The sequence below is a fragment of the Marmota marmota genome, unplaced genomic scaffold (assembly GCF_001458135.2).
Source record: "Marmota marmota marmota unplaced genomic scaffold, marMar, whole genome shotgun sequence".
Taxonomy (NCBI): Eukaryota; Metazoa; Chordata; class Mammalia; order Rodentia; family Sciuridae; genus Marmota; species Marmota marmota.
The window spans coordinates 7570933-7587717 of NW_025999913.1; the positions used below are offsets into that span (position 1 = coordinate 7570933).

Below are 16785 nucleotides of genomic sequence, written 5' to 3' on the forward strand. Positions count from 1 at the left end.
TCTTCCTTCCAGCCTTTTGTGAGGTTTTTCCTTGTGTTTGGCTTCAACTGCTATCTTCTGCCATTCAGATATTTGTTTCCTCTGCTTTGCTAGACCAGTTGTCACTTGTCCTCAGAGTAATCTTTTAAAAATGTCCCTCCTTGGAAAGGGGAAATACTGAGAAATGATATTGGCCAAATTATATTGTTATATTTTGTGCACATATGAATATGTAACAATAAATTTCATCATTGTGTATAACTATAATGTCCCAATTGAAAAGTGGGGGGAAAAGATGATTCCTTGCTTTTACAACCCATCCTCTAGTGATTTACCATTCCTTTGAAATACTCCAAGTTTCTTACTGGGGACAACCCAGGTCTGTCTGTTGCAGCCCACCCCTATCTACCTCTCTGATCTCTCTCCATTCTCACTACTACTCAACATTCAAGGATGGGCCAGCTTTGTGCCTTTTGCAGGACATTTGTTTTCTCTTCCTCAGGCTTTTCATAGGACTGGTTTCTCATCATTCAGGTTTCATATTAAATGTCATCTCAGAGACTTTCCCTGACTACTTATGGTAGCCCATCCAAACACTCTTTTTCTCTTTTACTCTTCGTTTTCAGAGCATTTTGCACTTTCAGAAATGAGTTATTTCATGAGTCTTTTTCCTGTGTCAGAGGACAACAGTGTGACAATTCAGTTTAATGAACTGTTGAACCCAAACTCTGGAGACTAAGAGTTCTCTGAAATGAAAGGGTTTTTTGAGCTGTTATAGATATTAACTGGAAAAGGACAAGGTCCTAGGGCAAGTTCTGCAGCTACCAGCAACAGGGTTAGATAACAATTATAAATGTGTTCACTGGATTTAAGAACCAAAAGCATTTTTATAATGAAAATGTGGGAAGGAAACCATACATTGTTTACTGTGAACTTCTATTGGCTATAGGTATAAGAGGCAGGATAACACAAAGCACAGACCATTTTGGAACAGAAGGATGGTCCATAAGGAGAGTACTTGTTGCTTCTGGATTGTTTGGGGAGAGGAGTTTGGAAATTTTATATGTAAGCAGGAGGCTATAGGAGGGGAGATGGAAGATGGATGCTGGGGGCTCTAAGTCAGAGTTTTAACATTCTTTCAGGAATAGAACAGTCTAATAGTCTAATTGGTTTCAACCCATAGACTTTTCCCTCTTCACCCTCTTACCCTTTTGTGATTAAATTTAGAGCATCTCAGAATTTTTCTTCTATCGCTTTTTTTTAAACAACAGATAATTTATTAAAAAAATTTGGTTTAGGTACCAGCACTGGTGACTTTGGCCTTGACTCTTGACCCAGCACTATTAGAAATAATCTGCTTAACAGACTCAGGACTGTGAGCCTAGGAGTGGCTATGGCTTCTCACCTGGAAATGATTATGTCTTAGAACCTTCACACAAGGTGTAGTGTTTTTCAAAGTCTTGGTTGGCATTGGTCCTTTTACTCTTAGGCTCTTTTAACCTTGCCACCTCTAATCAAGTCAATACACACTTCTCAGGCTGGTTAGGTAATTCTGATTCAGTGAAACACAGCCTCTGGTTTCATGGGTGTCTTTCTGGTATCTAAAAAACCATGACTGTGGCGTGGCTTCCTGACTGCATTGTTTTTCAGGGAGAACGAGCAGAGCAGTAGGACTTGAAATAGGGCTGATGGGACAGAGCTGCTGCACCCACAACCGCATCTCCCTCTGGAAGACCTATCAGATCTTGATCAGCTTTATTTTTGATTCTAGAATGAGGCAGCACTTCAATTTATAAAATAGAATAAGTTCTGATGGGCCATGCTAGAAGACATAAAAGACATAAAAGAACAAATAGTAGATTTGTCATTTCAAAGTTATTTTTCTTGCAAGGTGGGGGACCAGTAGGACAGAACAATAGAAAAATAACTGATTGGTTAACATCAGGTTACTTCAGGTTACTTTTCTTGTGTAAGGATTAAGGCACAAGGAACTTCATTATCATGCCAATTGAAACTGGCCTGTTTGAGACATTTGGCTGTTCTCTACTTAATCCTGATTTGTTGGAAGGTCAGATAAGCAGTTTCAGCTCAGTGACATGGAACTTTAACCTGAGTGACTCCATTTTGATTTTTAGCCTGGTCTATACAGGAGGTTAGTCCAAAACAGTGGCCTCCTGTAATTTTTATTTAACACTACCACTTAGAGTGTAAACTCGATGAAATCAGTGACCTCTCTGGTTTGTTTACTACTCTATCCCTAGAATCTAGAATATTGCCTGGCACATTACATAGTAGTAAGTAATGAGCTTAGTCCTTGTCCCCAATGCCAGTCTAAAAATGAGGACACGGTTTTGAGAAAAAGGAAGAAGTTTTATTGCTTTGCAAGGGGGGGAAAAAAAAGGAAACACGAGACTCCTGTCCCAAAGGTTGTGATTCTGCCCATCAGGGAACAGGGGGTTTTTAAGAGGTGATTCAGAGGAATCCTGTTTTCTGAGATTAGGGAGCAGAGATGAGGAAGGAGAAAACCAAAGAGAAGATTGGGGAGGAGAAGGTCAGGGATAAGGCCAGGGAGGAGAAAAAACATGTCAGTTTTAGAGCAACAGGGATATATTCAAAGCATAAAGTGGATGACTGTTACATTAGCCCCTTAGCTGTTTAAAGAATGAAAAATTCCTTAGACATTATCATTATTAAAATTCTCTTTATAAGTCTTCAGTGTGGTACAAGCTAGGATTGCTTCAAGATGAATAGCCCTTATATTATTTAGTAAAATACAGTTACTGAACTTTTATGTGCATTTGCTTGGGGTAGTTAGTGGTCATGGATGTCCAAAGCATGATCTCTGCTCTCGAGGACTTTATACTCTACTAGGGAAGATATTCTCACAATAGATAACTCCAGTACACAACCCAACAATACCTAATACCCAGGCTGCTGTTTTTCCTTCTGGTTGTCTCAGATCTCAGAATCTTCACCTAAACAAAACCTGATTATTTTACCTTCCCAATTCATTCTCATTCATTGGGCAACATGCTTTCAATTTTTTCTATTTTATCATTGGACAAATAGGTTGCAATAAGGATACCATTTGGAACATAGTATGTGCTGATGAATATTTGAATGAATTAATGAATTTTTAGTCCTCAAATAATTAGCTAGGATGAGGATATAGATGGGAACCAGAGGTATATGGATTGTGGTACTTTATGTCTATTACCTACAGAGTTTATCCTTTTTTAAGGGCAATGGGGAGCTGGGTAGGAGTTTTTCACAGGGAATTTAAAATTCTGTACATTGTTATGTTGACGTGTGGGGAGGGGGAGAATAGAAGCAAAGAAACCTGCTAGTATCACCTGAGGAGGGCTTGGAGAGACCTCGACTCAGGAGGATGGGGTCCTTGATGTACTTGATGGAAAAGAATTTCAGCACGAGTCAGATGAGGCACAGAGATTTATTTAGGAAAGCAAGGAGTACACATTCAAGGGAGAATGCAGGCTGTCTTGAGTGAGAAGCAGTGCCTTGGTTTGTGTTCTAATATTCACAGAGCGACAGTAGCTAGAGGGTTAAACTAGAGGTGGAGTCAGGCAGAATTACTTAGTTTTGCATCACTTTTTCTTGCACTTGCATATTGCCTTGCATCATGCTGCTCTCCGTGGGCAAGGACATGGGCAGAAAGATGAGGGCTGGGTTTTCCTGTTCAGAAGTTGCTTGTTTTGCGTTCCAGGGTTCATGGACACTTCCTGCATTCCAGTGCTTCCTGGGCAGGTCTCTTTTGAGAGATTCAGTGTATCTTTTTTCCTCTTGTATCCCTAAATTCTTATCTCAGTAGGTTTACGTGAAGTGTTGGCAAAAACTTGAACTAAGGCCAAAACAGTAGAGGCTGGGAATGATGGAAGCCTTCTGATTCTAGGGTGATCCAGCAGCAGTGAGGTCACTTCTGTCTGCTCTGTCACTGTAAAGAGTATGTGGGATTTGAAGTTTTTGGGCAGACTTAGAACCCAGTCAGCATAAGTCCTAGGAGAAGATAGGAGCATAGCCCCTTCAGAGTTTGGCTTGGTTTCTCACCCTACTTCAGTCTGGCCTGCCAGACTTTGCACAGGCTATAATTAACAGGCTTGGTGGAGTACCCAGTCCCAGGTTCCTGCTGTGCCTAGCAAAATCAAGGGGTTAGTGAGAGTGAACAGAATTGGACTCAAGCCACCTATGACTGTGATCACATCACACCACCAGCATTGCCACTTACTAGCTTCGTAGCTTGAGCAATGCCCCAATCTTTAGTTTTAGCATATAGGTGAAGTCACAGATAGTGGAATCTGGGAATATGGAGGTTGACAGTTTCTGCTTATCTGCTAACATTGAAATCTCTCTAACATTGAAATACAGGTGAATAAATATGGAATTAATGTTTGAAAATGGATTTTCAAAGACAATCTAGTTTTAGACTTTTAATATCCTTAATTTAATATGGTTTTGCTTAGAATAATATATATTTCAAAGATAATGGTAGAATAAGGTAAAATGTGTTGATCAAAGAAAAGTGTGAACAGTTTTCAGGTCATCTAGTTCACTGGTTTTTGTAACAATCTGCAAAGGCCTGTTCAAAGATAAACTTAGGCACACTAACATTTTAAGCAATGTGTTTGAGCAAACTGATTCATAAATCAGGCAGCGCCAAATAGAAAGGGGTTTTACCAACAAATGGTATGAGGGAGAAAGGTGCATGGAACAAGGTAGAAAAAGTAGAAAGTTTCTAGTCAGAGGCTTGTTGGTAGTTTCTGATTGTATAGGCTTAAGTCTAGTTGTGCTGTTTATGTCAAGTTGGGTTTTGATTTGCTTATGTAGGAACCCAAGTGCTGGAGCCATTTCAACCTCAGGCCTTCCAGTTATTTAAACAGATATGTCAAGATTTTGACACATAATCACTTTTTTTTTCCGTACTGGGAATTGAACCCAGGGCACGCTATCATTGAGCTATACCCGCAGCCCCTTTTCTTTTTTAATTCTTTTTTCTTTCTTTCTTTTTTTGTACCGAAGATTGAACCCATGAGTGCTTAACCACTGAGCCACATCCCCATCCCTTTTTATATATTTTTTAAAATTTTGAGACAGGGTCTCGCTAAGTTTAGGGCCTTATTGAGTTGTTGAGGCTGGCTTTGAACTTGAAATCCTCCTGCCCCAGACTCCCCTGCTGCTGAGATTACAGGTGTATGCCACTGAGCCTGGCCTCTTTTTAAATTCTTGAGACAAAAGTCTCACTAAGTTTCTTGAGGCTAACATAGAATTTACCATCCTTCTGCCTCAGCTTCCTGAGTTTCTGGGGTTATAGGCATGCACCACTTTGCTAAACATGATTCTTATTTATGATTCTTATTTGCTGAAGTGTAATTAACTCACATCATATTAATGTCAGTGTGTTTTGAGAAGGATGTACTGTACGTCTCAGGTCAACCTGATTTATAGGGTTGTTCCTTATCTTCGTGAAAGGAAACCACCAGTTCTTGCCATATTTTAGCTACTGTATTATAGAGTAGGAATCTTCAGAGCTAACATTGAACTCTGAAATAGGTCAATTGGTAGACATCCAAAAATCTTTAAATTCATGGGTAGTTTTTGTGAGGCAGCACAGGGAGAATGGAGGTTGGTTGGTTTTAAGAATCACCTGTGTGCCAGTATGGTTTTAAGGCATAGGGAATACAGTGGAAACCCTACATTTCCCTTCCTTAAGAAACTTGCATCTCATGGAGAGGACAATCAATATTAATACAGTGGTTTATGAAAAGTAAGCCTGAGGTTCTAAAGCAAACAACCAAGAGATCTTGTATTGAGGAAATAGCATTGTTGAAAGATTTTAAAATTATATTAATGATACTTAAAATTCTCTGTCACAGCGATAGTAGTCTCCTGTGTGCAGTTTGCTCTAGAGGGGAAGAGCTGGGCATGGTGGCTCATACTTTTTTTTTTTTTTTGGTGGTGCTGGTTCTAATCCTGTCAATCTGGGAGGCTGAGGCAGGAGGCTCATAAATTCAAAGCTAGCTTCAACAACTTAGGCTCTGTCTCAAAAAAAAAAAAAAAAGATGGGGGGCTGGGGATTAGGGATGTGGCTGAGTGGTTATATGCCCTAGGTTCAAGTTAAGCCATTATACCAAAAAAATCCCAATACCCCCACAAAAGGGAATGTGTGTGTTAAGTTCAGTGTATGAATTTTGCGGGAATATAAACACTCAGTTTGTAGCAGATAAGTGAAATCATACTACTCCTTAAACTGTATCTTGTGTTTCAGCCATACCTTCACCACAAAAACCTGATATGCACTGTTAAAATTTGTTGCTTTCTCTTAGGTAAATTGGCTCTCTTCAATAGCTGTAAGTTACTTTGAGCCTTTGTTTTCTTATCTAAAAAATGGGAATAGGGGTTGCTGTCTTAACAAGTTAAGAGAAATTATGAGGATTCAATAAAATGTTGAATGTAAAAACACTTTGTGATCCAAGAACTATATAATTGAAGATGAAATTACAGTTATTCCCATGGGTTTCAGGCATATTAGTGGCAGTGGTTCATCACTCAAGTTCATCTATCATTACTACCCTTCTGCTGCTAGCACACTTATCTTGAGTAGAAGCACAGTGTTTCATGAAATTTATCTTTTGACCTAATGCTTAGTAATAACTAAGCACACATAAATGAGTGGTCCTTCATTATCCCACAATACACACCCTCTATTGCCAGCCAATTTTTCTGACTTACAGTGCTTATCAGTGTGAGACTGGAGCAAGGCACAAACTCACCTTTCATGCTGTGAAGGACAGTTGTTTTAATAGTCAGCCTTAGTTTCTGATTATAGGTACCTATAGGTAGGCCTCCCTCCCTCACCCCTCCCTTTTTTTTTTCTTCCTTCCCCTCTTAATCTTTCTAAATCCCAGGACAGCTGTGTAAGACACATGTCTATAAAATAAGAGTAGATAAGATGTTTCTAATGTGTATGTGTGTCAGGCTTGAGTGGGAGGAATTATGTGATCTGTACTTCTGTACAAGGATTAAGTCCTTTTCAGTAAAAGGTTGCCTAGGTTTTTGTGGTTTTTCTTTCCTCATCCTCTGCTTCCCAAATACATATGCATACCCAGAAGAAGTTAGTTACTCTAGGACTCGGAATCCAAATTAGGTTGTTCTAGTTTTATAGTAAATAAATTATACATCCTAACTGGTGATTCTGCCCCTGTGTCTATGAAGCCTCTTCCTCTGCAAGACAGACCTACGTACATTAGCTACTCTTGCAACCAATAATATGTACAGGTTGATACTTCATTTTATATTAGGGAACTTCCCATTTGTTTTTTCTTATATTCATAATATACAAGAGAATGAGCTCTGAATACATAAAGTTTACATTAACCCATTCTAGTCACCAGACAGTACAGTTCTGCTTAGAGCAGAGACATTCATCTTTATGTCCAACTTCTGTCCTCCTTAGTCTGTTTTCTACTGTTAAATGGAATACCACACACTGAGTGAGTTGTAAGCAATAGCAGTTGGTTTGGCTCGCATTTCAGGTGTTGGAAAGTCCAGGAGCATGGTGCTGGCATCTGGTGAAGGCCTCTGTGCCATGTCATAACATGGTGGAGGGCCAGGCAAATGCAGGGCAAGACAGGGCCCAACTTTTAACAAAACCATTTTTCTGACACTTAACCCACTCCTGTGATAATTGTGTAAATTTACTCATGAAGGCAGAGCCCTTATGACCTGATCACCTCTTAAAGATGCCCACCACCTCTTAATACTGGTAAAATAACAGATGAACATGAGTTTTGGAGGGAACATTAAAACATAGCACCATCCATTACACCAGATCTGTTGTCCTCCTATAACATCACCCCATTCCTAAGTGATGGCAGGGAAGTTTCTATGTAGCTCCCTTTATATACTCACAATGTCTCACTAGGAAGTATTAATGTGACCTGTGGAGTCTTCTCAGGCAGGCGCTCTGGTCAGCTGTTGCTTTAGTCTCTTCCCTAGATGCATTTCACTGTGTATATTTTTTTCCTTTTCCTCGGCCAGTCTCCATAATTGATCAGCAGCAGCACTCTTGCTTCTTCTTCACTCTCATTTCTGTTTTTTACAAACTTACATGTGACATCAGAATTACTTAATAAGCTTAAAAATAATAAGCACAACCTTGGGGATTGACATAGGATATCTGGGATGAACCTTTTGACTCTATGGCTTCTAAAAACTCTCCAGCAGATTCTGATGAGTAGCCAGTTTGATTGCTCTTAATAATTACTGCAAGAATCTTTGTTCTTTTTAGATATAGGTAATCATATCTTTTTAGCTAGAGTTATTCCATTGGAATAATGCTTTTAAACTTGCCTTACATTACAGGTGTTCTTTTTCCCTAAAAGAGAAAATATGCTGCCCGGCCTCATCCCCTGCTACCTTCTCCCCACCCCAGGTTGTCCTTCCAGAGTACCTCTTGCAATGTGGATATTCATCAAAGGTCATGTTGTGTTGGAAGTTTTAAAGGAATTAAGGCAGATTCCAAGAAGATTGAAGGTTTTCGTTAGGTATTATTCAGCAAAAAAAGCATTGCCTGCTTGGGTGTTTTGGGTGGCTCTAGTAGTGGAAACTGTCTTGCAGGAGTATATTACCTAATAAAGATAGAGGAGACATATTACTGGGGATTCTCTCCAGTCTATCTTACCCACACCCTTCCAGTCTTTAAAAACTTCCCATCCTTTCAGATAGGCCCTACAGCTTGTTCCCAGTACCTGCCCTGCCGGAGGGAGGTAGGGCTGATCCTTTACATAATGGAGCAGATCTTCTAGGCTGTGTTTTGAGAGTATGAGCTAAAAAGTCATAGAAAGAAAGATGGGGAAGGAGCGGCATTGTGCAAAGAGAAGCATAGAGAAGGATGAAGAAGAGTGCAGAAACAATGCTGAGAGAATGACGTTAGTTCTGATCCCTGGTAGGAGTGCCTCCTCCCATGGGCTCTGAGACACCCATGTCAGTTTATTGCCATTTTTTGGTTTAGCTAAGTCTTAGAGTTTCTGTTACTTGAATTAAAAGCTGCTTTACTAGAATAACAGATGAACTATGTATATGACTTTCTCCTTTGTGTTGTATTTGTTGTAAGATTACCACAAATAAAATATTAGAGATCAGAGCCCTATTAGCTACAAGAAATGTGATATGCCAGAAATATGTGATGAGATAGTTCAGTTAAACTAAATAACAATTTGGCCATTAGGTGTTATGTGCAAAACTTTTCTATCCCCAATTTTTCTAAAGACAATTATTATTTTCCTGTCTAATTAACATATCTTTGAGTATCTTAGCAGTTTTATTTGGCATTATAGTGCCTCTCTTAGTTTCTTTGCTAAGTCATGCTTTTCCTGTGTATACCCGTTGGGGGTTTATAGTGCTTCTTTTCCCAAAATGTCTTGGGTAGTTGCTTTTCCTTCAAACTACCTATAATTTTTAGTATCATCCTTTATTCAAACTGGTAGCATTGTTTGATAAACACTCTGTTGTGCGTAGAAGCATCTTCAGTGCTAGGTACTGTGATTTAGAGAGTCCCCTCACCCTAGCCCCTGCTCCATCTCTCCCCAGGTTAAGTTTTTTTTTAACCAGGGATTGAACTCAGGGACATTTGCCCATTGAGCCACATCCCAGCCCTATTTTATATTTTATTTAGAGACAGGATCTCACTGAGTTGCTTAGCACCTTGCTTTTGCTGAGGCTGGCTTTGAACTTGCTATCCTGTCTCAGCTTCCTGGTGGCTGGGATTACAGGCATGCGCCACTGCGCCTGGTCCCAGGTTGTTTTATAGTTCTGTCAAAAGTTAAGTCCCTCAGAGGACATCTTGTTGAACTAGTCAATTTAGTGACTACTGGTACCATTCTTTATCAACACTAGGATTTATCTCTTCTTTGCCCTCCCCACCCTATCATTACAATAGTCATTGTAAAAAACCCACAGTGGCTATTTGTTCATCTGCCCAGCAGATTTACTCCTCACGTTTATTAGGGGAATTTTTCTACCTCATGCTTTTTTTGTCACAGTGCCACTGTCCACATCCTTCCAAGCAAACCACACAGGACATAAACCTAGGCAGAATTGCACACTTTTAATGTTTGCTTATCTCCAGATTTGAGGATAACAATTATAGAAGTATAGAGACTCCATGGTTTAGCAGGCCTGGATGGAAGGAGAGTGGTGGTCGGGCATGGTATAATTTGCTTCTCTAGACCCTGAGGTCTTTCCCATTGTCACTGCCTTCAGAATTTTCACTTGGAATTAAATCTCCATACTATTTGGTTACTGACAGTGATTTTAAAAATTTGAGGGTGTGTGTTTTATAAAAATTGAAGAAGCTACTACCCTTAGCTCTTTATTTTGTAGATGTTTGTGCTAGACACTTTGTTTTCTAATATTAATCATCTCAAGGTCACTAGAACATTTTATGGTTAGAAATCCAGTGGTGATGGCCCTTCAATCATGATCTCCTTTCAGTAAAAGATTTCCCCTTTCTTATCATCTCCCTTATTCTTCTTTATGGTCACTTATTACCTTGTAGACACTGTTGGAGTCTTTGGTCTTAATGAAGTCAAGACCATCATCTTTTACTGACTTATAATTTCTTTTTTTTTTTTTAATTGAAAAATAATTTTATTATTCAGTCTTTGCTAAAACAAATCGGCTTCTATCCCAGTTAATACAAACAAGGGTGATTATACTGAACTATTTATTTCTGCTTTGCTAACTTATAATTTCTTGATAGTACATTCACTTTTATAATGTGTTTAACACAGTATCTTGTCAATAAGTTCTTACAACTTGAAGTTATGTTCTGAAAACTAAAGAGCTTTGGAAATTTTTTTTTTTTTTTAAGTATCTATTGAAAGCAACTGACTTTACTAATTTAGGCCAATTAATGACATTGAGGAGGTATTTTAAAAAATCAGTTTATGTAAGTATTTTTATTTATTTATCAGCTTTTTTTAAAAAAATATTTTTTAGTTATACATGGGCACAATATCTTTGTTTATTTATTTTTATGTGGTGCTGAGGATCGAACCTAGTGCCTCACATGCATGAGGCAAGTGCTCTGCCACTAAGCCATATCCCCAGCCTTATTTATCAACTTTTTAATTATTTCTCCTGATTATCAAAACCATGCATGTTTAATGTGGGAAGATTTGGGTGAGTACAGGAAAGTATTACAAAAACAGTGTAGGTCCCCTGAGTAATCTTCAGGTTCAGTTCAATCCCTATAAAAAATTTTTCCTGCCTTTTCCCTAAAAGTTGACACACTTATTCTAAGACTCACCTGTAAATGCAAGTGACTCAATAATCAAAAGACCAACTTGAAAAAGAACACAGTGGGTGTATACTTGATTTCAATACTTAATACAAAGTTACTGTAATCAAGATGGTGTGGTATTGATATAAAGCTAGGCATACAAAGTTAGTAGATTTGAGACTCCAGAAATAAACTACTAAGTGATTGATTTTTGACAAAGTTGTCAAGACCATGTTCTGGGTGAAAAATATTTTCAATGATGATCTGGGACAACTTGATATCCATAAATAAAAGAATGAATTTGGATTCACCTCTCACACTAAAATTAACTACAGTGGGTCAAAGACTTAAATGTAAGAGTGTTACCGCCGTTGATAGGTGAGTCCTTGCTTCCCCAATGTTGAAGAATAACACTAGAGAAGCACGCCGAGGCAAGGTCAGAGTGGAAATTAGAAGTTTATTAAAGGACAGCAGAAAAGACTTCTCCCGGAGGAAGAAGGGGACCCAAGAGGTGGAATCCGTGGAAGTGCGGTTGTTTCCCCTTTTTATAGTTCCTTCAGTGATGGAATGTAGGTGGGAAGGCCCGAGGGGTGGGACACAGGTGGGCCAAAGAAGTAATCTGGTCCAGAAGGACTTCTGAGTCAGCATCTTCAAGTTTGCTGGGGGCTGTTCATTATCACTTCTTTGGGGTCTGGCCTTGGGCTTTTCCTGGACTTCATTAACATCCCAAGATTTGTTCAACTTTTCCCGGAATTCATTCTCAACATGGCCTCCATTTTAGGTCTCACACTCGATATTATACCCCATTTACCTAACTACACTGACTACCTAACTTTAAATCTGGATTCAAGAGCTGAAACTATGAAGCTCTTTGAGTACATAGGTGTAAGTCTTCATGACCTTGGATAAGTCAGTAGTTTCCTATATAGGACACCAAAAGCATAATCAGCTAAAAAAACTTAAATAAAAGAGAGAGATAACTTAGACTTCTTCAAAAATCAAGAACTTTTGTGCTTCAGAGGACATTATCAAGGCAGCAAAAAGATAGCTCACAGAATGGGAGAAAATATTCATACAACATATCTGATAAGCATCTGTGTAATACATAAAAAACACCACTTAATAATTTTTAAAATGAGTGACTAGACATTTATCCAAAGAAATTAGGCAAATGGCTAATAAGCACAAAAAAGTGGTCAACATTATTATTTATGAGGAAAATGCAAATCAAAATATACCTGCTAGGTTGACTGTTTAGATGGACAGTAAAAGGTGTGGGTGAGGATGGGGGTGTTGCTGGTGGTAGCGCAGAGTGCTGCAATTGCTTTGAAAAGCAGTTTAGCCATTTCTGAGGCAGTAAAATACAGACCTACCATAGGACCCACCAATTCTAGATATATACCCAAGCATTGGTAGACATGCCAACACTTGTATACAGATAATCACTGTAGCCAAAAAGTGGAAACTAATTTTTATTACAGCCAAAAAGTAGAAACAACCCACATGTCCAATCAGTTGGTAAAAGTTTAAACAAAATATGATATATTCATATGGTGAAATGAAAATAAAAAGAAAATGAAGTACTTACATATGCAACAGTACAGAGGAACCTGGAAAACAGCCAAAGTGAGCAAAGGCCAAATATTTATGATTCCATATATGTGACATGTTTGGAATAGGCAAGTTCATGGCCACATGTGTAGAGTAGTGGTTGCCAGGGGCCATGGGAGGAGAGAATAGAGAGTGCGTGCTAAAGGGTTTTGGGCTTTTGGGGGGATTGTTAAAAATGTTCTGGAGTTCAGTAGTGATACGCACATCCTTGTGAATATACTAAAAACCACTGGATTTTACAGTTTAAAAGGATGAATTTCATGGTACATGAATTTTATCTCTAGAAGAAGAAATAACTAAAGAAAACAACAGTTAACCTCAGGTGCCTCTGCTCAGGGATCACTGTAGCTCACATTAGCTGAGTTTTTTACAAAATGCATACTCAATGCCAGGCACCAAACCCTAGATAACTTGTGAATCTTCAGTGTAAATTGGGACTCCTCACTCCTTCCCAGTGCTCTTTCCAGTGATTTACTGTGCCTTTTTTGCAGAGTTTTGGGTGAAGGGAGAGCACATTAATTTGGAACATTATTAAAGTATTTTACAAAGTTAGGTGCTTTACTCAGACAAAATGCTCAAAAACGGTTATGGAAAGCAAAAACCCGAGAAATGGATTAAATATCCTGGGAGTTAGTCTTTTAGTGCTAAGGAGTGTATGTTAAGCAGATATTTTTGTTTTCACAGATTCTAAGAAACAAGTGACATTAAAAGTGGCCATTGTCTTGACCTCCTTTAACCTCTGGGTAGAAAAGCCAGTTGGGCTTTGTTTCCACAGAATATGCTATGGTTCTTTGCTGCTCAGGGTAGTATCCGAGTTTAGAAGGCACCAAGAAAACACATCGGCACAAAACCCTTTGTTATAATGGTTAATTTTGTTTATTATATGCTCTTAATGTCTTAGAGCCACCAGGCCGGGTTTAGAAGTTTTATCCTGTTTGAATTTTTATTGACTGATGTTTGTTCCTTAACAATTTTGACATGAAAATGCTGTTTTTTTAAATTAGTATTTTAAAAATCTTGAACCTAAAACTGGTTCTCTGACTTTATTCTTTTGTCTTGTAATTAAAGAAATTATTAATTTTCTATGAAAATTATTTCTAGAAACTTTTAATAGCTTGGTCTTGACTGAAATTTTCACCATAGCACAGTTGATTCCCACTATTTGTCACCTTTATTCTGGTTGATGCACACTTGCTTTTAGTCAGTATCTCTGAGATGTGAATGTTACAGACATTTGCCAAATAAATTCCTTTTTCCCCAGAAAAAATTCTCCAAAAATTGATTTTAATGTAAAAATATTCTTGCTTAGATATCATAATCTCGTAATTTTAATGTGACTGCACCAAGCTTGGGTTCTAAATTCCATGAAAGCAGAAACTCTTTTTGCCATTACTATATAGTCTCAGTGTTTATCCTTAGGCCTTGTATATCATCAGTGCTTAATAAATGCTTGTTATATGAATATATCATAATTACATGTATTTATTTGTTTTTATATATTGTTTTGTCTTACACCTCCCAATTAACTCTAATGTTCCAATTGCTAATATTATAATAATTTTTTAAATGTTTTCTTTCTTTCTTTAGGTTGGTATTTTGTGTGGCATCTGTTTTTATCTAAATTCAAGTTTCTACGGGAACTAGTGGGAGACACAGGATCCCAGGAGGGAGATCATGAGCCTTCAGGGTCTGAAACTGAAGAAGACCCTTCATCCTCTCCACACAGAATCAGATCTGCACGCCAAAGGAGGGCACCTACTGATGAAGGCCATTGATCCCAGACAGGGTCCTTTATTAGTAAACAATGAAAGGCAATTGTGAGCCTCTGTCTTAGTGACTTGGCTTTGAAATATACTAAATGACTGAAGAACATTTATACTTGGATTTCATATCCAGTTCAAAAAATTTACATGTAAGCCATATAGTAATAAAGGGAATTAAAACCAAATTGGACCTTTGCAAATTTCATCTTAAAGATAATATTTTGTTTCGCTAGCTTTCTGCTCAGCACACTTATTCCTTGGCTCTTGGGATTTTTTTGTTCGTTTGTTTGCACTGGTGTGAATCTCATAAACATTTCAAGCTTGAAAAGCATATTTTAATATTCAAAATGTATTCTTCATGTTTTAACTTGTTTGAAATTGGGATGCATCTCATTACTGTCAGCCAGGATAGTCACATAATTATCCTAGCTTGTGCATGTGTGAATTTATAGCTTATAGTGGCATCCCCTTAACTGACATGTATTATTGGTATCAAATGTTTCAGGTTTAATTGGCATTTTAAAATGTCTTCAAAAAGATTACACTATGACTCAGCATTGAAACGCAGGGTTATTGTATATGCAGAAAAGCATGGAAACAGAGCAGCGGGGCGAACATTTGATATTAGCGAAGCAAATATTCGCCGTTGGAGGAATGACCGAAATTCCATATTTTCTTGCAAAGCAACCACAAAATGTTTTACGGGACCTAAGAAAGGAAGATACCCACAAGTAGATGAAGCTGTACTACATTTTGTCAGTGAGGCATGTGCTAAAGGATTGCCTATCACACGCCAAGTAATGCAGTCAAAGGCAGGGGAAATTGCCAAAACCCTCGGAATTGATGAAACAAAATTTAAAGCAACAAGAGGCTGGTGTGACCGATTCATGCGTCGAGCTGGACTGTCATTAAGACATCAGACATTGTTTTGTCCAAAACTTCCCACTGACATTAAACAGAAGACAGTGGTGGAGCATTCTTTCAAGAAATGCTGCATCGCCAGTCCTCTTGAAGATGCCAAGGGCCAAGTCATGTGGGCAAATGCAGACAGCGAGGACGGTGACGTGAGAAGTGATTTAGAAGAGCTGGGTTCAGAATATGAAGTTATAGTTATAACTTGACCAGTTTATTTCCCACATTCTTTACATACACACAAGATTGGTGTGACAAAAATCTTTTAAGAGCACTGTTTTAATAAATATAAAATATTTTCTATGCTATAAGGCATCAGGTTGTAGTTTCAAGGGTAGTGTTTTTCTTTGTAATAATACAGTGCATCTTAACTGATGGTATCTGATTAAATAAAAATGGTCTCGTCATTATAAATTTATTTTTCTTTTCAAGATGGTATCTATTTATTGGAATACTTAATACTGACTCATGTTAAATAGTTATCTTCTATAAAATACATTTTTTGGGTAATCTATTCAAGATTTTAGAGTAGTTAGGAATAGGAAGAACTATTCTCTAGGAAGAGTAGGGTTAGTCACTCCCTTTGTATGGGAGGACTTTATGCTTAAGTCATGTGTTGTGGAGAAACTACTTTTTCACAATAATCCAGTGACAAGACCTCAGAGGTACTGGGTGTTGAAAATATAGCGGGTGGAAATACCTGCGTAATTGTAAAACAACTCTTGCCAGGTATCCATGTTTGTCTTCACTGAACTTTGGACTGAGTGTTTTCTGGGGAAGAGAGGTATGGATTCACAAACCTTACTGTTCAGTGTTCCCTGCTTTGTATAAGAATGAAATGCAAAGCCAGTTTGTTTTATTAATCTGAGTTCTTCTGTTTTTCACCTTTGTTTCTCAGAATTAGTCATCACCTCCAATTTATGGAGGTTTGTAATTATGTTTGATACCTCATTCTTTGTGCTCATTCAGTTTTGTTTGTCTCCTCACAGTCGACTAGCTCTGCCCTAGGTTGTGTTCCTGATGAGCACATCTTTGCTGATACTGTAGACCTTTGGACATATTAAAAGGGAATTTACAGAGCAGAACTGTGTGTGTGCTCGCAGATGCTAGANGGTGTTTTAACTTTTATTTTAAACTGCACAGAATAAATTAAAATGAAAACAAACAAGTTGTGTATTCATTGATAAAGAATTAGCACGAAGGGTACCTTGGAAGTGAAGGGAT

The 16785-nt window shown here is 38.1% G+C and overlaps 1 protein-coding gene across 1 annotated transcript; it reads left to right on the top strand.

Annotated features, from left to right (window-relative positions):
• Window positions 1-14433: 14433 nt before the first annotated feature.
• Window positions 14434-15979, top strand: Smim13 (small integral membrane protein 13; the record flags this gene model as incomplete). Its single annotated transcript, XM_048799713.1, has 1 exon — window positions 14434-15979. A coding segment is annotated over one exon (228 nt), but the record flags the coding sequence as incomplete, so codon positions are not given.
• Window positions 15980-16785: the final 806 nt, after the last annotated feature.